The sequence below is a fragment of the Gavialis gangeticus genome, unplaced genomic scaffold (genome assembly GCF_001723915.1).
Source record: "Gavialis gangeticus isolate Ggan-Ray unplaced genomic scaffold, GavGan_comp1, whole genome shotgun sequence".
NCBI classification, from domain to species: domain Eukaryota; kingdom Metazoa; phylum Chordata; order Crocodylia; family Gavialidae; genus Gavialis; species Gavialis gangeticus.
The window spans coordinates 39,362,980-39,385,050 of record NW_017728995.1 but is presented as its reverse complement, the minus strand read 5'-3'; the positions used below and the strand labels follow the sequence as shown (position 1 = coordinate 39,385,050).

Here is a 22,071-nt window from a genome sequence, read left to right as displayed (position 1 = left end):
CAAACCATCTGCATGATCAGGGAAAAAATAAAGAGAGAGAGTTAGCTGTGTTAGCCTAAAGTCAGGCAGAGAGCGGAGTAGGAATGCACCTTAGTGGCCACGTCTATATGAGACACTGATGCACAGTAGCTCGAAACTACTGTGCGGTAGTATTGGGTGGAAAAAATCATGATATGATGCTACTGCACAGAAGTATTAGGCAACTGCACAATACCATCACTAAAAAGGCATTTGTTGGAGCAACTGTGGAGTAACTCCAGTTACTGCATATTCATTTAGTACTTGTTTATACAAATATTAAATGAACCCAGACCAACAACTGAGTATTAGCATCTTGTGTAGATTCAGCCAGTTAGTCATAAGGTGCCTATCTACCCCACCTTCTGTCTAAAAATAAGGAGCAATTCAAATTCTGAGCAAATGTCTGTAACCAATCTTAGCAGGATATGAGCAGCTCTAACAGTAAGGTTATCTTTTAATACACAAATATGATATTCAATACTTTCCAATAGAAAGTTTCCACTGCAGAATTCTCTCAAAGAAAATACATGAGTCTACCTAGTCCCAGAGGGAAAAGTACAAAAGGCTAGCCCAGAAGCATGTATTTATTTTATGTTGACTTCAGAAAAGAGCTGACTTGTTTAATAAATTAGCAGTATATATATATGCACAGTATATATAATCTGGATTAAAGCAAAGGATTTTTTCACTATTACAGGGTGCAAATTAACTTCTTGGACACTTAACAGTATTGTGCATATTAAATATTTTATGACTGTGTGTGCACATGCATGTGTATGTGTGCATGTGTGCATAGTTGGCCAAGAAATTCAAGAATATATCTACACCACTAGTTTGTATGTGTTTAAGCATGGCTTAGGAGCCTAATTTAAGGCTACCATTTCTGAAAAAATCACATCACTTACAAACATTAGCTGTCAAGTATCTCTTAAACCTAAACAAGTAGCTTCTTTGTACCTGAATGTCCCCGTATAAAAATACACTTATCATCAAATACCCTGCTGGACAATTTGTCTGCATTTGTTACTATGATACTGCATTTGTTACTATTAATTAAATAGCAAATCAGAAACCATCATGTGAAATAATGAAAAAAACACCCACATTTGGTTAATAGCTGGTACCAGGACTTGCCAACTTCAAAGGGTTCTCTAAACATAGAATTTCATCAGTGATGCTACAAGCCTTAGTTACAACCTTTCATGCTTTCCCATGCAAGAACTTCAAAAGAGAATAGCATCATTCCAAAGCAACATTTCTGCATCTGTATTCTTGTCTACAACACACATGAAATTGAAATGGCAAAGTTATTATTTACATAAGATACATTTTAATAAACAAAATCATTAACTTTTTTTGCTATAAAAAGCACAGGTTTGTGTAGGTCAGAAATAATGTCCAAAGCTCAAGGGATTTCTGGAAGAAAATGAAAAAGAATTAGAAAGTATCTAATGCATGTCTTCAAAGAAAGAAGATCAATTTATGTTCTTTCTGACTTACTGAAACACATGCTGCATATTTTACTGTTTCTATCATCTTCCTTGTTACAGTTCATCCAATGAATGCTCAAAGAACATTAAGTCCTACAAATAAATAAACTGTGAATGGTGAGGAAGACACAAAAAAGGGAACAATTCATATCAAAAGGCAGACTTACAGACTTTATTGCATAAATCAATTAGCTTGGTCAACAGGCTTCTACCACTGCCACAGAGAAATGAGTTATATAGAAGACAATCTAAAATTCTTAAGTGTCATGCAGATTCCATTTCTATCTTTACTGCAGCCAAGAGTGAGAATAAAAATCTGAATAACTTTTTTGAGCAAACTTTTTAACAGAAGTAGAGAGTCAAACTAGCTTTGTCTGTTATATTAGTTTCTCCAAGCTGATCTTCCTAGCATCTTTTTTAAATCATGCTGCGGCCATCTTAGCTTTACCAATTTGCATAGGACACGAGATATAATGGCTAGGGAGATAAAATCAAACAAGACAAACGTTGATTTGTTATAAATGTGCACTTCAAACTTAAGGATAACCCTCTTTGCCTATGATGTTTGTTGTTTTAATTCTCTCTGTATATGCTAACATAATTGGTTAACTTTACAATGGAATTTGTAGAGGAAGAATCATATGGGCCAGGGAAATTACTATTAACCATTTATCAGTTATAGGTAGTGCTGACTAGCTATAGATAGAGCAAAGTATTTACCTTTCAGGGACTGTATTCTCCCTCTGCAGGATACAAATAACTCTCTAGTGAGGTCAGAGGCAGTTGCTTGTAACCTGCAGGAGAGAATTGGGCTCACAATTTTGAAACACTGATAAATAGTGAATGTAATACTCTTTTCTCTTGAGTCACAGACAAGTTTAAATTCACCAGTTAATTCAGCTGCCTGAAATTATCTGGGTTTCTGTCAGGTATCTCAGTATGTGATCACATTCTTGAGATAAGGCAACATATGACAATATTTCAACTGAAAGGCAAATATGAAGTAACTATAAAAGTATTCAGTATCAGTAAAATATAAAAGCAAAAGCCATAAAGGCTAAAAGCCTACCAGATGATAATTATCATTGAAACACTGATTGTCTGAGACTGGCTCTGTATCCTGTATCATCTGCAAGTACATCAAGGCCCAATGACATAGCCCTGTTGCAGGATTAGGGCTTTGCCACAGATGATGGTTATTTTGATCCCAGTTCACTCAGCTTGCTGGGGCTTAACCCTTTGACGTTCTGTACTTACTATAAGGAAACAAGCTCCAATCATTACAGCCTTGATTTTCACATCAAGATCTACTGGCATCTGGATCCCAAAGTTGGCAGTGTTGGTAAAGACATCATTTACAAATCCAGACCAGTACTTGGAAATCTTGCCAATTGGAGATATTTCATTAAGAGCTTTTACCTACACACATGAAAATAAAGGTTTAAAAAAGCCACCCAAACATTAACCAATTCAACATACCACCAATGCCCTGAATTGGTCATAATCAGTTCCAAACTAGTGGTGATTCTTTTCTTAGTCGGTCACATCCTCAGCTGTTCTCCATCAGCATAGTACCCTTGATTTTAATGGTGCTTTTCCAGTTTATACAAGCTGAAGATTGGGCCCAGAGAAGGGAATTAAATTAATTCCCAGGCACAGTCAACACAAAGCCAAACATCACTAAAGTCCTACTTGAGAAATCTTTTTAAAAAGCCCCAATTTGTCTGTAATACCATTTTGAACAACTTGGTACTCTCTGTGTTAACTTTGCGGCTTATTCCTTGTTTTAACACACCATTAATTGCATTAACGTGTGGCCAGATAACTACGTAAGACACGATTAACTGGTTAATCATGTCTTAAATGTAATGTGCCAGGGGCCGTAGTTTCCTCTGTGAAATAACAGGAAGCTGCTTGTTTGTTCGTGAATGTGGAACAAATCATGTTATTATTTTTGTTACTCCATTTCTTCCACCCTCATTTGTTTGTCTCACCTATCTGATACATCTTGCTTTTTAGACAGTAAGCTCTCTGGGACAGGGACTGCCATTGTCTATGGGTACATACAGGAGTTAAGTTTAGCTCAACCTAACCAGAGTTAAATGCCCAATCGTGAAGGCATTCAGAGAGCTTAAATTGGTTGAAAAACGGCACACATGATCTAAGTTAGTTCACTTCAGGAGCTGCACGAGGATAGATGAAGATAGGGTTAACCCAGTCTAGGAAATGAATAACCTGATCTCCCAAATTCCTGTCCACATTTGCAGTACAGCACTAGGTCTGGGAAAGCCCAGCCACTTGCCCAGTGGCTGCCTAGGGCAACTAGCCCTAGTTGCCTAGGGCTGTGCTATTCCCACCTCACTCCAGCCTGACTGGGCTATTTTTAGCCTTGCCTCCTCCCTGTTAGGCGGCTCCCATCTTCATAGACCCACCAGCTCCCCGCACGCACCTCCCATCCCACCAACCCCTTCTCCTCGACTCACTAATTACCCCTGACAGAACTGCTGCCCCCTCGGCCCCAATCCTGCTCACTCTTCTCCCTACCCTGATTTACTTACATCCCGTTCCCTACACAGCTCCCAGAAGTGGCAAGGGGCTGTACACACCACTCCCCATCTGTGTTTAGGGAGCTTTAAAGTCCTGTAACTGTACTTAAGGTGCAGCAAATAGCTATACACACCCTATATTTCAAGTGCCACAGATGGAGTAGGACCCATTAGTTGCTACCACAAAATAATAATAATAAAGCCACCTTGCTTGACACTTCTTGCCTATGAAATTCGAAGCTGTAGCAAAGGTCATCGTTTTCAGAACAATATTTTTAAAGATAATCCAGAAACATTAAGTTTATGATCATAAAAAGCAGGCTAAACAGTCAAAGCTGTTACCACATATCATGTGGGCCCAGAAGAGAAAAAGGAGTTGGTCAAGGGTTCCTCCCTTCATTTGTGCAAACTACAATGCAGTTTTTAATCCTAGAAACTGTCTATTTACATCTTTGTGATTGTTACAGTACCAAGACCCTTTCCTTCTCCTATGGGTATGTCTACACAGCACAATGCAGTGCCTGAGAGTGCTGGGGAAAGGAAACCAATGTAGAGCTATATTAACACAGTGCTCTATCTGGATTAATTAGGCCTGTTGTGCAGACATATGTTAGGTTCCCTTACAAATCTGCTGTCTCTGCAACCAGTAACAATCAGGTTGATGGTGCTCCACTTGGTATTCAGTGACAGAATCCCCAGTGAGTTCAACGGGTGCAAAACTAGTCTCCAAAGTTTCAGCAGGTTGACAGATTGTGAAGGTCCGCATGCAGTTGATAGGAGCCCATAACAAAACAGCATACATCAAAGTTCACAACTGTTGGGTCTGAACTCAAATTTGATAGCACAGGCATGTCTTTCCTTTTGGTTACAAAGAGAACTGGATTCCCTCCCTGCCATCGCTGCCCCACCCACACCTTTTCTGCTTTCCCAACACTTCTCTGTTAGATGTGCACATTTTTATCAACTTGGCATTCAATAACAGAGTAAAATCAATGGAATTTAACTTACACTTGGCAGGGAGCACATATATTTGGGCAGCACCATACCATAACAAAGACCTACAACTACAGTAAGGTCACAAGTTGGTCACCTCTGCCTCTTACCAGCAAAGATACTTGCTGTGATGTGGTAGGTTCCCTTCCATCTACAGCTTCTTCTAACACTAGGGGCTTCTCACCAATACCCTCAGGTTTCTCCTATTGTTTATATACTCTGTGGTGTTATATTTGTTTTCATCCACATCCACTCTTAAAAAATCTATAAATATCAGTAACACTAGAGGAAACCAGGGGATAGGAATATTTTTCCCCCTGTTCTATCATAATGATTTGTTCTTTGACCAAAGAATTCTGAATAGCTCCCATCAGCAGAAGCATCATCTCTGTGGACAATGAATTCCTTCTTTTGTTTCTGGCAAATGTGTCACAGGTTGTTTGCTTCTGACATTTATTTGATAACTTACACCTAGGTTTGTAGGTAACATCCCTCTGAAGTTTCTCGGTCTGGCCCTATAGGATGTGACCAATTTAGAAGCTATGTGGGGTCCCTTAATCTGGACCAAATGAATAGACGGGAAAAAATCCATGGTATTTTGATCATCCTAGCAAATTCTATTGCCTTATTCATATTGTATATAGTTTTATATACACGGTGCATGTCTATACAAGATGGTAAAAGCACAGTAGACTAATTCTACTGTGCATTAGCACATCATGGTGAAAGCCATGCTAATACACAGTAGAATTAGTCTACTGTGCATAAGCGTCACTTAAAAGACACATGCTAGCACTACTGAGTAGTAGCGCCAATTATTGCGCATTAAGTAATGTACCTGTTATTACAGGTACTAAACTTAATGCGTAGTAGTTATGGCACATGAATGCACGTGTACACTTGCCCTTTGTATATTACATCTACTACTTCTCAGAATTACTTTTTCTTATGTTAAAGAGAATATAGATATGGTCGCTTGCAATACTATTCTTGGACCTGATTCCGAGCACAATAAAGTGAATGGATCAGATGTTAAGGACTGCACATGAGATGAAACCCTGACCTTATCAAAGTCAATGACAGGGCTCTCATTGATTTCTGTGAGGCCAGACTTTCTTCCACAAGAATGTTTTTTCCTTTATTTCAGTTGTTATTCCTATCCAGGAAATACATGTTATGAAATCAACTTCCAGCTTGGGATTCAAGTCCAGGAACTATAAATTCTGACTTGTTGACATCTTGTTTCCACATTATAATAGTTTATAAATATTTTTAGAAATTCCACAAGATTTTTGACTAACACATTTACTCATAATTTAAAACAAAACAAAAAAAATCTCAAAAGTCTGAAACTTACCTCAAAGTCGACATCTCCAAGACAGCCACACGTTGCATATGGACCAATTATTTTCAATACATCTTCTTTGCTTTCATTCTTTATCGTGAATTTAGGCAGAAGAGGGTCCCAGTTCTGGACAACATAGCCTGCTATTGTACCAGGAGGGGACTGAACTTCTAGCTGTTAGACAGAAGTATCATACAGCACCATCAATTGTTAGTTCACAAGATGAATTGCCATTAGGTTGTAATATACAATTTAGAATCCTAGCCTTGGTTTTGAGGCTGCCTAATAATAGTTTAAAATACTTTGGAAACAATATTAACTTAATAGCTATGGCATAATCTCCAAGAAAAGCCATATACTGTGCAGAAGCAACTGTATTTATAGTAATCACGTCTGTTTATACAGAGATGTTGATTTTCCTGCCTGTAGGTCTTTAGTGCTTATCAAAATATTTCAGTGACAAAGTACATAGGTGACTATATAATGCACTTGCATTAAGTGAAGTCAGCATGCAGAAACAGAATGTTTACCTTTCACAGTAAAGGCATTCCAGACTGCTTTACAAATATACGTGGGGAACTGAGAGGGAGAAAGGAGCTGTGCATTTGTAACAGTGCAGCAGCCTCCTAGTACTATATACTTACCACATCCACACAATCCTGGAGTGGTACTTGAACTTCCTGAGGCAGTCAAGAGTGCTACCATCTAAGTCATACTGACACACACTAATGAAGGCCTTCCAGTAATAGTCCCATCTTTCACATACATTGCTGTCACAGTGTGGAATTTACACTTGTAAAGTTACCATTTGTCTGTGGCAGGTAAAGCAAAAATAAGTGCAATTAGTCCTATAGAATACCTTCCACCCATCTTGTTAGAGTGGAGAGTTGGTGGCCATTAAGCCAAGCAGAGTCCCCAGAAAGAGATGGAGAAAGTGGAACACAGGAAATATCCCTCCCCTTGGGGGGAAGAGAAGAGCTGATTGGCTCATCGTTCCTTTCTCTCTGCAAATAATTTAAACAGTTGTCCAGGAGCTTCAAGTCCCCTGCTCTCAGTTGCTGAGTTTTTCAGTTGCAGGAGAAGTGAAACAAAGGTAATCGGTGGTGTTGTCCAGTATCCAGTGCAGCTCGAAGGCCAAAGGGCCAGCTTGCTCCTGGTAGAATTCTGCTTATGGACATTGTGTTGCTGGGGTATTTTCTCCCCCCAGCCCTTCCCCTGTTGGGCTCAAGTTAATTTGTCTTTATATACTCTTGATATTTCCTTTATAATATCCTTTATAGTTTTGTTAATTATTTTATAACCAATATCCATTTTAGTTTGCTCAAATAACTGTGTAATTTAGCCTTAGTTGAGACTCTATTTTGATTTTTACATTGCTTAGCATAAGTGTAACAGTCATTTTGTTTTGTGATTTTGTAGGTTAAATATAGTATAAAAGAAGTAGTGTGTATAAAAGGCCTGTGGTATGCCTGGGAAGTTTGAAAAGAGGTAATGAAATTATAAACAGTATGTGTGGAAATGCATATGTTGAGACAGATTGTCTTGCACCTCAGATTAGAAGGATAGAAATAGCCTTCTGTGATTTAACAGTCAAAGGTTACAGCACTGTCCAAAGATCAGCAGTTAAGGATTGCAAAATACAAGATCAGGTTTTGTTTTAGTGGCTGAAGAAATTGCTGACAGCAAATGCAAGAAATTGCAGACCACAAAGCTGAAGAGTCTGTCATAGTTTCATAGTACTTATGGTCGGAAGGGACCTACACAGATCATCAGGTTCAACCCCCTGCCCTGAGCAGGAACAAGTGCAGGGTCATAACACTCCAGCCAAATATCTGTCCAGCATCCTCTTGAAGACCCCCAAAGTAGGAGAGAGCACCACCTCCCTTGGGAGTCCATTCTAGAGCCTGGCAGCCCTAACCATAAAGTGATGCCTCCTGATGTCCAGTCTCAAACCTTCTCTCTAACAATTTGTGGCTATTATTTCTAGTAACACCCTAGTGGTGCCTGGGGCAACAGAGCCTCACCCAATTCCTGCTGGTCCCTCCTGGTAAGTTTATAAACGGCCACCAGGTCCCCTCTCAGCTTTCTCTTGTGGAGGCTAAATAGATTTAGGCCCTTTAGCTTCTCTTTATAGGGCCTGACCTGCTACCCATAGGGCCTGACCTGCTGTCCATCAATCAAAACTTCGTAACTGAGAAGGAGGATCATTTCGTCATCAAGGGGACATGACACAGTAAGACCCATAGACTTGTATGGGGAACAATCACTATAAAGATGGACAAGAAGAAAGGGGCTTTGGGTCTGTCCTGCAAAGAAGAAGAAGAAGCAGCATTCGACAAAGACCTGGCTTTAACCTCATGGTTAACTTGGCTGGCATCTTAAGGACTGGTAATTTCTTGATATGTTCAGGACTGTCTGTCTATCTCCTTTTGCATGTATATGAATAAATGGGTATGTATGTGTGAGTGTATGAAATAGGAAACACCATCTTCTGTTGTTCTTTCTTCTATTTTGTTTGTCTTATGTTTTCAATAAATGCGGCATTGTGTCTTATCCCCTAAGATTCCCGCTTGTTTTTAATTCACACTTTACACCCTGTGTGTACAACACCCCTTCCCCCCAACAGTGGGGAGGTTGAGAGAATTTCAAGCCTGAGCCTAGGGGTAGGCTACATGGAATTAGAGCAGGGGCGGGCAATTATTTTGGGCTCAGGGTCACTTACTGAGTTTTGGCAAGCCATCGAGGGCCGCATGACAGGCAGCCCAGGGCAGATAAATATTAATTTTCTAAATTTTTTAGAGACCCTGCGGGCCAGATAGAATGATCTGGCAGGCCACATCCAGCTCCCAGGCTGCATTTTTCCCACCCCTGAATTAGAGGGATGCTTAGTGGGCATCTTGGACTCTTCTCACTGAACCAACTTTAAAAATGCTTGGTAGATCAACTTAATATAGTAGTAGCCTATGGGTGTGTGTAGACAAAATGGGGACCCTAAATTGAAGCAGTGGGTTTTTAAAAACACCGCTTCAATTTAGGGCACTTTAAATCCCCATGTCATGCACACACCCAAATTTACCTGCCTCTCTAGCCCCCCCCACAGGCAGCACCCACCCCCACAGGCAGCACCCACCCACAGGCACCCGGCTTGGGTGGTCCTGGGGGGCACTGCAGCCACAGAGGGAAGCACTGGGCCCCCACACAGCTCAGGCAGGCAGGCAGGCTCCAGGGGGAAAAAAATTAAAAGATCAGGTTTGCTGCTTTTCTTGGGTGGAGTCTGTTTTCCTAGGCTGCCTGCATGGGCTTCCTGAAGAGCCCCTGAGCTGCATGGAGCCTGGTGCTTTGCTCTGCGGCTGTAAGGAAGCAAACTGAAACTCCACAGAAGAGTTTGCTGTGCCCCAACTCATTTAAGGCACATTATACCACCAAATTTGCTACAGCGGTTGGAATTACTGTACAATACGCCACTGATGTGTGCAAACAACAACACAATTAAAACGGTGCAAAGGCATTTAACCCACTTTAAGGTGTTGTGCCCCTTGTTTCATCTACACATGTCCTACAATTTTAAACCCACCCATTTGCCTTCAATCTACCTGGGTGCCTGGATCAATGGATTATCTGGGTTTATATAGTATACATGATATCGCTGCATTTGTATTTACAACATAGCAAAGAGCAAGCAGTCTGCCAGCCAATGCAATGATATTCTGATTGTTTTATCAGCAAATTTTGCCATTTCCTAATAATAGAGCTGGGATTTTACCTAAGATGTTTAATAAATATGAGAAGTGTGGAATTTTAAAGACAGCACGATATTTTCATTCTGAGGCTTGGAATGAATTTACATGGCTGTGCTGCTTTAAACTGAAAAAGGGAAAATGAAACAAACTACCAAAATACAGATTCTTCATGCACAGGATGGCCCTGCTCCTCTAATACTGCTTGTATTTGAATCACTGCTTTGTGTTTAGAAGCTCTGCTTCCTGCAGTCCCTTCTCAGCATCTGGGGAAGTAAGCTGATGCTTACAAAAGCTTGTGCTTTCTGGTTTAGTTAATCTATAAAAAGTAAATCTATGCTGCCTTCTCCTCAAGTCATTATACACATTACATCCAAGTCATCCCCTGAGAACTGGCATTAGCATGTTTCTCATAGCAGAACTGGGGCATATATGATCAGTGTTGAGTACCAGTTCTCTAACTGTATCATTCAGGTTATCTCTATTGTGTGCCAAAAACATATATGCAAATGGTTAATTCATCTCCACAATCTGAATGCAGCCCAAAGTCACACCTTCCTATCTAGCCATTAGCTACCTGGTATTCACAGTGTCGTATTTCATTAAGGAATTATTTTCCTCACCAGTTACCTTTTACCAATTTTAGAAAACTCCTGAAATCATTTTAAGGGAATGATCATTTTTAAAAAGAAGCAGGATATATATGGTCCAGTTATCTGTAAAGCATATTACTCTCCATTTTTCATTTCTAAAATTGTTTTGCCACATAAAACTGAGCAGAGCACTTAATTCCCTCTGTACATCTTACATATCTGTGAAATGGGTATAATAATGCTTACCTCATAGGAGTTCTTGTGAGGTTTAATTAATCTTAGTAAAACAATTTGAGACACTTAGATGAAAGGTGCTATTATCATTCACTAACCTCTTGCAGGAAGCAAGGGAACAAGCAGCTGTTACATCTCAAGGGTCTGTTCACAGTAATCACCTCTTGGCCAGCATTATCAGCAATCCTTATAGTGAAAGACCGTAAAGGAGAACAAAAGTTGCGATCAAAGCAACCATTTTCCTCCACTGCATAGTAAAGTCTTTCTCCCAAATGGTTCTTTATCTCATACTTGCTGGATGTCTCTGTGCCAAGAAGGGCTAATAAAGCAAAACAGATTGCAAGTTACCTTAGTAAAATATATTTAAGCCAAAAGCATCAAACCCAGGGTTGGATCCAAATTCACACTTCTAATCCCTTTCTACAATGTATATTGTAAGCTCAATAGAACAGAGATCATTTGGAGGAAAAATCCTTTGAATAGATGCAATTCTCAATTCTGTAAATATTCTAAAATAATCAGTCATGAGTTAAATCTGATCATCCCAACTAGGGCATTTCTGATCTGTATTTTGAAACAAGTGTGGGAATTGTCAGATCATAGAGTTCAGTTTCACCTCATTCTATGGATTAGGAATTTCAGATGAAGATCTGGAGCTTATATCCAGAGGTTTGGTTTTGACTCATTACTTTTCATAGAAACAAATTAGTGATGACTTTACCCTAATTCAGTGGCAAAACTCCCATATACTTCAATGTGTCAGGATCAGGCCCTAAGCCAATTTGCAATGTAAAATAACCCCATGAAACAAGAAACGTGACATTGCACTTGCACTTGCTTTAAAATTTGAAAAGCAGTATGTAAATACGAAGTATTATGTATTACCATATCACTTCTGCTCATCTGTTTCTTTAACCTATCCGGTCAAAGACTGCTTTCTTGCCAACATAAGAATTGTAATTAAAAGGCATAACATTTGCTCAGTGCCAAAAATATTAATGAACATGAGTAACTATATACATGTTAGAAGTCCCATTTGACTCCTTTAGGATGATATTTTTTATGGCTAGAGTAGATATTTATAGTGAAATTTTATTGTTGTAGAACAATCATAAACCAAATGAATTTTCACCAAATTATTGGTACATCAGAGGCCTGATCTATTGCCTATGAGGGCTGATGAGAGTGTTAAAATTTGAATTCAGTGGGATATGATCAGACCTGTACTCATGTTCCAGTTTCAGAGGTATCTGGAAGCTGGCATTGTGAGAGTTAAACTCAAATAAACTGTACCTTCAAGAAGCTCCACCTGCTGGTGAATGATTATCTGGTCCAGCTGTTAGAAGTGAAAATAAATTAAACAACCTGATGAGAACCAGTCAACTTTAAAGAGATTTGGGGCTGCTATACTGATCACCATAGTGCCCCACTAGAAACTGGAGGTATTTGGGAAAATCTTAAGTAATCCTGCTATTTCACAAAGGCATTAAACTCACTTAAGAAGAAGGTGACCATTAGGGCTGTCCGAAGCTTTGGTCCCTGGTTCAATATGGCGGAGATTCGACCAGATTTGGTGGCCGAATCTCTGAATCAGAGGACCCTTTAATCACTCTGAATTGAATCAGATTTGGAGAGATTCAGAAAGATTTGATGATTTAGACATAGACACAGCTTTAAATATTTTTTCTACATACCTCAAGGTACCAGGCGGCCTGTGAATGCTGCGATGCTAGGGTGCATGGAGTGTCCCACAGAAGCACGGGAGGTCCCCAGCGCGCTCGGCAGCAGACCCGGAAGTGGACCAGAAGCACTTCCGGTTCACTTTGGGGTCCATCAGAGAGCACGCTGGTGGTGCCCCCCCCCATATCCCCCCAGCTCAGGGACTGGTGTTTCCTTGGTCGGGTGGGGAGGCACCTGGGGTCCCCCTGCGGCTGATTGCCGAGCTGGGAGATGCAGGGGGACCTCCCAGCGAAATACTTCCGGTCTACTTCCAGGTTTGCCGCCGAGCACACAGGGGGCCCCCACCATGCTCCTGTAGGATGCTCCATCTGCCCCAGCATTGCAGCCTTCACAAGCTGTGCCTGGTACCTTGAGATATGTAGAAAAAACATTGAAAGCTGTGTCTATAGCTGAATCTCTGATTCTCTGAATCAGCATTGAATTTTCAGATTCGGATTTAGCCAAATTGAATCAGGGATAGTGATCCAAATCAATGAATTGAGTCACTCTCCCTGATTCGGGCTGAATCCGAATAGAATAGGGCGCTTTTCACATACCCCTAGTGGCCATAGAGATAGAAAGTGTGATGTTCATGTTTTGTATTCATGTACCTGACACCAATGAGCATGTGAGTTCCACAGGTGCAAAATAAGGCCACCAGCAATTTATAGAAAGATACAGAGCCCGACTCTCTCCCTCATTCCAACCCCTTCTTGCTGTTCTGCATGTACTGCAGCCCTGTCTCCCTTAATGAGAATTCCTCCAATATGAATGAGTCCCCAGCTGGCACATACAAGGCCATGCTGAAAGCAAGGAGGCAGCATAACCATATCACACTATCATACTACATTTAAGATTGTAGTCTAAAGAAAAAAAATGCTGACTTCTGCATTTATATTGGGGCCTAATACAGTCAACTTGATTACATAATTCCTTAGCATACAAGTGGAACATAGACTTTAACCCCAGGAAAAACACTGAATATTTGCCTTGTGTCTTTGACTCCCCTCCTCAGAGCTGCTGCAGTAGTTTATTATGGTCTCTCAAGCCTTATTCTCTTCTGGGAAGTGTGTGTCCAAGGAGGAGAGGAGAGGAGTGGGTGGAGGGGATGGGGGAAGATAATACTTTGATTAATATCAATATAATGTTACTTCAGTGTCAATTACAGCTGTAGGTGACCAAGTTGCAAATTAAGACCTCCCTCCTTTTATTCTCCTTAAATTCCAATAACCAAATATTTGTCATGGCTGAAGAAAGAATTGATGACCTTATGGAATTATCATGCTCGGCATTTGTGTACTGCTTTTATTTTGGCACACTTTGCCTGATAAATATTCAAGCAGTTTGCAGCCATTCATCACTTCTAATCACCTCTTGGGACTGGTCCAGTTTCCAGACAGAAGCTGGTGAGGAAGCTTCTGTAGCCCTTTCACTTATCTCTGAAACACACACTCCAGTAAGTGATTTCTGAATAAGGCATTTGTATTTAAAAACATTTTCCCAAGCACACACATTACTTGCAGTTTAAATTTCTTAAGACATAACAGAAACTCTTTCAGCTTAAGCGAGTTTAGTATAGAGCTTTGCTGTGATAAAAAGCAATAGTTTATAGGTTGCTAACCATCCTGAAGATTGCAGGAGTGTCCCAATAGTTAAATGCTGAGTTCATCTCCTAACGCAGTTTTTCACAAGATAAAAAAAAATGAGGTTGGGCTATTAAAAGCATATGCATTAGTTAGCTACATACAGTGCATAAACACTTGGATAGAGTGGTAAGGATAATAGTGTTTTGTGGTCTTATTTTATTCTTTTATTAGATTCTGTAAGAAAGCTGCCCTGATATATCATTTATCAGGACAGGCAAGAATCAAGGAGATTTTTCAGATTTCATCTTAAAATATCTAAAGCTCTAAGGTTTATAAGTGTCTACATAGCCCTCTTGACCTCAGGTTCTGTTAAAATTATTTATAGCAGACTAATTATGTACTATTTCACTTTTTAAAGGAATGCCAGTTATATTGGTGTAGCCTAAATAAACTGAGGTTATAAAGTTACTGGTCATATTTTTACAAGTTTAAATGCAAGTCAGACATCTGTGATCCACTGAAGCTCCCAGAGCCTTCATAGCCAGCTGGAGCTAGATAATTATCTCCCATTCTGTATTTTTGCACTTTGTGAGGAAAGAAGCTCCCAACATGGCCATTTTAGTGCGGTGCTATGGTCAAGATAATAAACCAGGGATTAAGACAGGGATTACATTTTATAAATGAAGAACAGGGTGGGGCAGGGGGAGAGATGAGCAATTTTTGTAACAGGAGAGTATTGACATGAGAACAAATGGGCATAAACTGACCAATAATAATATATAAATATACTGTAATACATAACAAAAATTCATTCCCAAGTAGGATAGGAATACAAGTGAACTCTGTGATACAGTTGCAAAACAAAACCAAAAACCACCAGTTGCAATTGTGGGCTGCTTTACTAGAAGTATTGTATATAATATGGGAAATGATAGTAATGCTCTTTGCATTGGTTAGTCCTTAGCTGGAATCTTGTGAGCAGTACCAGCTTCTGTATTTTAGAGAGATTATGGAAAAACTGAAGACAATCCAGAAGTGAGCAACAAAGCTGATAAAGGAGTTGGAATACAAGCTGTATGAGGAAGGGTTGAGAGAACTAGGTATATTTAGTTTGAAGAGAGGGAGATTAAGGGAGTAGGGAATGATACCAGTGTTCTCTATCATAAATGAGATGGAGAACCAGTTCCTCCTTGCTGCAAAGAGATGGCACCAAAGTAGATTTAGACTACATCTCAAAAAAGCTTTCTTACTTTTAGACTGAGAGGCATAACTAGGATTTTGGAGCCCTGGGCATCAGCAGAGATCCCCTGCCTCCCATCTGTCTCCATTCAGGTTATGCTCCTGATCAAAACATGTATCAGGGCAGCATAGGTGATGCATAGAGGGGGCACAGTGGGGCATGTGCCCCCCCTAAGATTGGCCACCACCAAAGCCGCCACCAGCTTCTGTGGGTGGTTGCCACTCACCACCCCTCCTCCCACTATTGACAAGACCGGCACCCACCGCTGACAACTCTGCCTGCAGGCAGTCCCCGATTGCTGCTGCCAACACCAACGCCGGCGGCTGTGAGTGGTGATCGGGGAGCTGATCACTGCTCACCGCCATGGTGCCCCCCCCCCCAGTCTCATGAGGCACCAGTTGTTCATGTAGGGCAGCCTTCTTATATCATCCAGTAAAAGAATAAAATAAGCCCACAAACCCCTTTGGCCAAAACTGAACACTATACCATACTCCAACAGAATGAGGCAGTCTACAGAATTTGCCCAGGAAAACTGTAGAATATCCTTCACTACAGGCTTTCAAGAGGCTACATAAACATATGGCTAGGGTGCTTTAAGAATAGCACATCCTGAACTAGTTTAGGGTTGGAGCAGATGATCCTTGAGTCCTTTCCAGGCCTATGTTTCTTTAGGTTCTGTCCTGTACACAGATATGCCCTAGACATACATTCCTGGAAATATTTTTGAAGATTATGAACAATTTATACGCCTTTAATATAGGATACTACAATTTGCATGTGATATATAACCATAGAAATCTACGAGATATCCTGGTACCTAAAACTAAAAGAGATAGTAACATTTACTCATTTTATAAGATAGCAGTTGATTGTTGTTTTTTTAATTTTTCTGCCTATTTGCCAAATATATTTTTGTATTGTTTTCTGATATCCCAACTCCCACAGATTAGTAGATTACTGTGCATTCATTTAATGGGTCTGCTGCGGTAAGAAAGAAGCAGATAGTTATTTTCCCTTTACAGTCCTACACTTATTCCAGATGTGTACATATGGGATGGAAGATGAAAGTCCCACCTCACATAGCCTTGTTTTATACCCCTCTGAGGCGAATAAGAGTTTTGGTAATGGTTTCTATAGAAACAGGCCTTTACTAAATAAAGGGGAAAAAAAGAGAAATAATGACCTGTGGAAGGGGAGGGGGAAACGAAAACTGCTGTGTTCACTTATTGGAGGATGAATGAAGAGCATTAACATAGGGAAGGCCTTTCTTCCAATTCTAAACTCATTTTGAAGTTATTTTAAAAAAACCCCACAAGCATAAGCTATTGAAGAAATCTATGGAAAGACGACAGGACCTGGTTTAAGTATTCCAGGCCAGGAGGCAAGTCATGAGGGGGTGATGCTTGTTTCCAGGCACTTGTTGGTACAATAGACTTATTTTGGTCAGGAAGGTCTGAAGAACCAGGAAGATAATCCTGAATGATTTTGTTCGGGTGGCCTTGAGGATCTGCAGAAAAGGAAAAAAACCCATTAATGCAGGATTAAGCTGGATGATTAGCACATGATGACATGATGCTTAGATGACTATATATTCTCTATATGTTTCATTTAGTTACTGCCTTCACTGAGAATACCAAACCTGAGACACTTGCAGGAATGGTGGCTCTTTGCAGTGTTTTGAAAAATATACACATACAATTATGTTCATGGGAACAGAATGAGAGAAAAAGAGTATATATGTGTGCATTACACTATTGTGTTCAGCCTCATAGACACCTATTGCCCGGTTTCAGCCAGGATAAATACCAGAAGCTTTCACTCTATTCTGTGGAATATGAGAACTGAAGCTAGCAGAGCTCCAAGCCATATGGAAGGCCAGTCTGGAATCTGAGCTACATAGGTAGAGGGGTTGAATACAAAATGCAGGAGACTGGAGAGTTAATTTGAGCCAAGCATGTATCTATAAAAACAGGAAAAACACCACAGAAACTCACAGAGAAGAAATTAAAAAAGCAGCAGGGACAGCTAGGGAAGCACTTGTTGTGTGGTTTTGAGAACAAGCTAAGAAATGACTTTTGGGCTCAGGGCTGACTGGAAGCAGGATTGGAACAGTGTGCCATGTTTGATTCCTATCAGGATCAGGAATAGAAAAAAAACAGGACTTTGTACTCTGTTTGTGAATAAACAGGATTGCATCAAAGATAACCAATTGTCATCAAGTATCTTCCTAAAGGAAATAAGCTAGAGTTCCAAATTAATATATTGACACTACTTGGCATGTAATGTCATTAATATTGCTTGGTGCATAATGTGTATTATCACATAATCTGAGATAACATTTTAGTAAGAAAATGAATTATCTATAATAAGGTACTTCAAATCAGCACTTCTCAACCAGTGGATCACAACCCAAAATGGGTTACAAGAATATATGAAAGGGTCATGAACAGACTTTAAAAATGGATCAACAAACTTTAAAAATGGATTCTCCTTTAAAGGAGAAAAACATGGGAAACCATGACTTTTCCTTTGCAGGCTGGCGGAGTTCCAGCATGCAAGGGGCTGCTTGGCCCCAACCCCATCTTCCACACCCACACCCCCTCCCCATGTGCCCACCTCCTGCCTCACCCCTGGCGGGGGCATTAAAACAGGGATTATGCTTTATAAATAAATAACAGGTTGGGGCGGGGGGAGAGATGGGCAATTTTTTTAACAGGAGAGTATTGACATTAGAAAAAATGGGCCTAAACTGCTCAACAATAATATATACATACACTGTGATACATAACAAAAGTTCATTCCCAAGGAGGATAGGAATACAAGTGAACTCTGTGTTACAGTTGCAAAACAAAACCGAAAAACCACCAATTGCAATTGTGGGCTGCTTTACCAGGAGTACTGTATATAAAATGGCAAGTGATAGTAATGCTCTTTGCATTGGTTAGTCCTCAGCTGGAATCGTGTGAGCAGTAGGCTTGGGGCAGGGGTCAGTGGATTGGGAGTGAAGGGCACTGGGTTGGGACTGACCACTGATGTTTACAAATGGGACCTGGTACAAAGAAGATTGAGAACCACAGCTCTAAAACTGCTTTTGCCATGTATGATTCTCCATACTGATTTTAAAAAAATAGTTGTAGCCTCAGTAGTGTGACTCCACTGAAAAAATAAAGTTACACTAAGGGGAAACAGCCTTCATCAATGGGTATTCTTTCAGCCTGTTCCTGGAAACACTATTTGGCATTATTTGCTCATTACCTTGAGTAGTTCTATTTAAGGTACTGAAACTACTTACAATAGTAAGTGGTTGCAGGTTTGTGTCTAATAAAATCATTATGGTGTCATGGAAATAGCAGTGAAAAAATTGTTCTATAAGCCTGATTCTGATACTGGTCCTTCCAATAGTGCACATATATTAACTCCGGAAACTTACATCAGTTATACTGGTATAGTTGAAAACACAATGGGGGCATCCATAGGTGCACATTACTGTAGAGCTGACTAATTAGCTCTGCAGTAAAGTGTCACTGTCTACACATACGTCACTATTAGGTCAGAGTAAACTAACTCTGCTGTAAAATAGTACTGCCTGACACAAGTACTATGCTATGGCAGAGTTATTTAATGCATAGCAATGCACGTGTAGATGGTGACAGGGGCTGGCTGGAGCACAAGGGTACTACAGTGTGGCAGTTGCCTGCTGGCTAGCCTTGCACTGTAGCACCTTTGTGCCCCAGCCAGCCCCCACCCCTCCAGCATGTTGAACTAGGGCAGAGCAGCTCGACACTGGCAAGTTAACCTCCTGGGCCTCTTGCTAGCCAGGACTGCACTGCCCTTGCTCTATGTGCTGCAGTTCTGGGTGCACATGTAAATGCTCTGCCCAGGAGCAATAAACTCTCGTGCAAACTGCACTGGAGTTTATTCAGCCGCTCTAGTTGCACAAATAAATGTACCCAATGAAGCCTATTGTCTATACATAATTTAACCCTTTTGATTAAACTAAATCTGTGCATTTAGATAATGCAAAGGGCCCCCAAAAGATCTTTTTCTATCATTTGCATGATAAAGCTTAGGTACAACTGGGTTTTAGTTCCAGAAAGAGTTTTGGCTTTAAATCTGAAGTTTTCATGTGCCTTTGTGGGTTTAAATGAGATCCTTTAGCAGTATTTGAACATAGTGTCGCTGATTCATCGTTTAATCATATTTTGATCTTAATTTATCTTTGCAGCTACTGCTTTCTTTCAAAGTTTGAGACCACAGGAAGAAGATATAACCCCTTTGAATTTGTATCTGGCTTTTAAAATATGTATAACCCTGTCATAAATATTTTATACCTTCTTCAGCATCATTTTACCTCATAGGGTAGTGTTACTGCTGTAACTCTTGTTACATGAAATGCCAAGAAGCTTCATTGGCCATGTACTAGCACTAATCTTGAATAATAAGAAAAATTATTGACTTCAGGTTTGCTAGTTAAATTTAAGTTTTCAAAAAATCAAATAGGAAATATTAATGAACACATAATATACTTTGAGGCTTTCCCAATTTATATGTATGTTTTCTATTTGACTTATGGTATTTGAACCTGAAACGCCTTTATGATAAACAGAGTGCACTACATAATCATAATTTGTAGAGATACTGATTATATCTAGAAGTATATTACTATGCTCTTTTATTGTGGAAAGTCTGTGCTTGAGGGCTATGCTGCTTCTGCTAACTACTGCTCTTCTCTAAAACTTCTGTAGAGGTATACAAGTTCTTACCCACCAAGAGAAGAATATGACCCCAAAACATAAAACAACAGTGCCTTAAAAATCTGCTTGGGGTTCAAGAACATACTTGGCATCATGCTGCCTATATTTTTAGGAAAAAGATGGGGAACCACTATAGCAAACCTAAATATCAAACTGCTTCAACTCTTAGCTGGGCCAAATTCTGCTCCCAGCACACCTATGAAACTCTGTAAGGTGACTGTTGGAAGGACATGAAGGACAGCCAAATTCTGGTGCTTTCTGTTTAGTTGTATCATTTGGTAGCATGTGCAAAACGGACTTGGAAGGATTTTTAGATTAACTGACTGCAATGTTCACTTGTAGTTCTGAAATCCCAGCTGGCTCAAACTAAAGACAAGACATGACGAGAATGAGCTCAAACATAGCTAATCTCACTAAATTAAATTAATCTTCAGTGATTTATTTTGCTACATTGTAACAGGATTGTGTCCAGTGCTGAAAATGAGAACAGTCTGCTGATACAGTATTTTCAAAGTAGAACATGGAAGAGGTGTGCACAAATTATGTTAACCTTGGAATCAGTACATACCCTTCTCATGCATTCTGTGCTAACTACGCTGATACATACAAGCACAGATAGATGAATACACACATCTCAGATTGAGTGTAGTGTTACATTTGGCAATGTATTTTATCCAAATAACAGTCTATTTTAGATTTTATCCTCTTTAGGAGCCTTTCACGTGCTGAAAAATTAAAGAGTCAAAACCACCTTGTTTGGATGATGTGATTTTAGTCTGCAATTCTCATTTCATTACACTGCTGATTGCTGAAATTCACAAGACTGTAGTTTTCTGTAAACATGATCTAAAAATACAGACTATACGTGCACTTACCTTGAGAGGCCATGAAGCTGCCTGAGTCACTTCTTCAAAGGAAGCCAGGTTAAAAGAAAAGGCTTTTCTTGTTGCAGCAAAGGAAAAATGAGAGAGAGAGAGCACAGCATGCACAAAACTTCAGAAGGTGTCTGTCTACTTCATGTCAGCTTACAAAAGAACTGGGAGGAAATGCATTGCCTTTCTCATCTTTCAGAATGCTGCATTTTAGGTCAGTGGACAACAGGGGGAGATGACGCTAACAAACAAGAAAAACATTATTTGTTTTTCTTGTCATTTGCACCAATGGAAACAGGAAAGTCATATCATGAAGATAAAACAGTAAACTTTAATGTGCCTTTTGGCTTAAACATATGGATGAGACCTAACATTCTGTCACATGATATATAAGTATTCATTCTTCTGCGAGGGAAACGGTAATTCTGCATTTCATGTTTTATGGTCCCAGGACGTCTACTAAGGGCAAAGGAACTGACTGACTGGTTCTTTGACCCATGGCATTTCTATAGTTCAGGGCATAAAAACATATTCAGCATTTTCTATTTTATTTATTTTACACTTGTAGCAGTTACCTGCCTATGCCACAGATATTTCCTCCAAATGAAATTAAGAAAATTGCATGCCCTCCATTTATAGTCTATGATCTGCAGTGGCGAGTAAAATGTTTGAGCTAGTTTAAATAGATGAAAATATTGCAGATTTTGCTTAAGATGAAGCTAACTCCATGTCTAAATGTAATACTAATTAGCACCTGCATTGCACTGAGAGAGAGAGAGAGAGAGAGAGAGAGAGAGAGAGAAAGCCTGTGAGCGAGAGTAACCTTGACTTACCAGCTCATAATTCTACCTCAGGTGCCTAAGTCGCCATGGTGATAATGCACATGTGATCTGTAGACAGACATGATTCATGACTGCTAAAGTGGTACAGTCTATGCACAG

General features: G+C 39.9%; 1 protein-coding gene across 4 annotated transcripts; it reads right to left on the bottom strand.

Moving 5' to 3' along the window:
- Positions 1–274: 274 nt before the first annotated feature.
- Positions 275–21,921, bottom strand: LOC109288140 (phospholipid scramblase family member 5-like). Of its 4 annotated transcripts, XM_019503544.1 has the most exons (10): positions 21,706–21,921; positions 21,134–21,371; positions 16,860–17,011; positions 12,253–12,295; positions 11,251–11,278; positions 11,058–11,145; positions 6,408–6,569; positions 2,769–2,930; positions 1,522–1,604; positions 275–1,437 (listed from the first exon to the last, which is right to left on the bottom strand). In XM_019503544.1, exons 2-9 carry the CDS (start codon positions 21,144–21,146, stop codon positions 1,566–1,568), a joined length of 687 nt encoding a protein of 228 aa, XP_019359089.1. In that variant the 5' UTR covers positions 21,147–21,371; positions 21,706–21,921; the 3' UTR covers positions 275–1,437; positions 1,522–1,565. The 4 variants fall into 4 exon arrangements, 3 of the variants coding, with proteins under 3 accessions (XP_019359089.1, XP_019359087.1, XP_019359090.1); XM_019503542.1 differs by having other exon boundaries at positions 11,058–11,278; XR_002095072.1 differs by lacking the exon at positions 275–1,437 and adding an exon at positions 2,232–2,305 and having other exon boundaries at positions 1,521–1,604; positions 11,058–11,278.
- Positions 21,922–22,071: the final 150 nt, after the last annotated feature.

Excerpts from the sequence above, each read along its gene's own strand:
- LOC109288140 (XM_019503542.1), bottom strand. Across the intron at positions 2,931-6,407 it reads TTGGAGATGTCGACTTTGAG|GTAAAAGCTCTTAATGAAAT; the intron begins GTAAGTTTCAGA and ends TCATGTGTGTAG. Across the intron at positions 1,605-2,768 it reads TTGGAGCTTGTTTCCTTATA|GACTTAATGTTCTTTGAGCA; the intron begins GTAAGTACAGAA and ends ATTTATTTGTAG.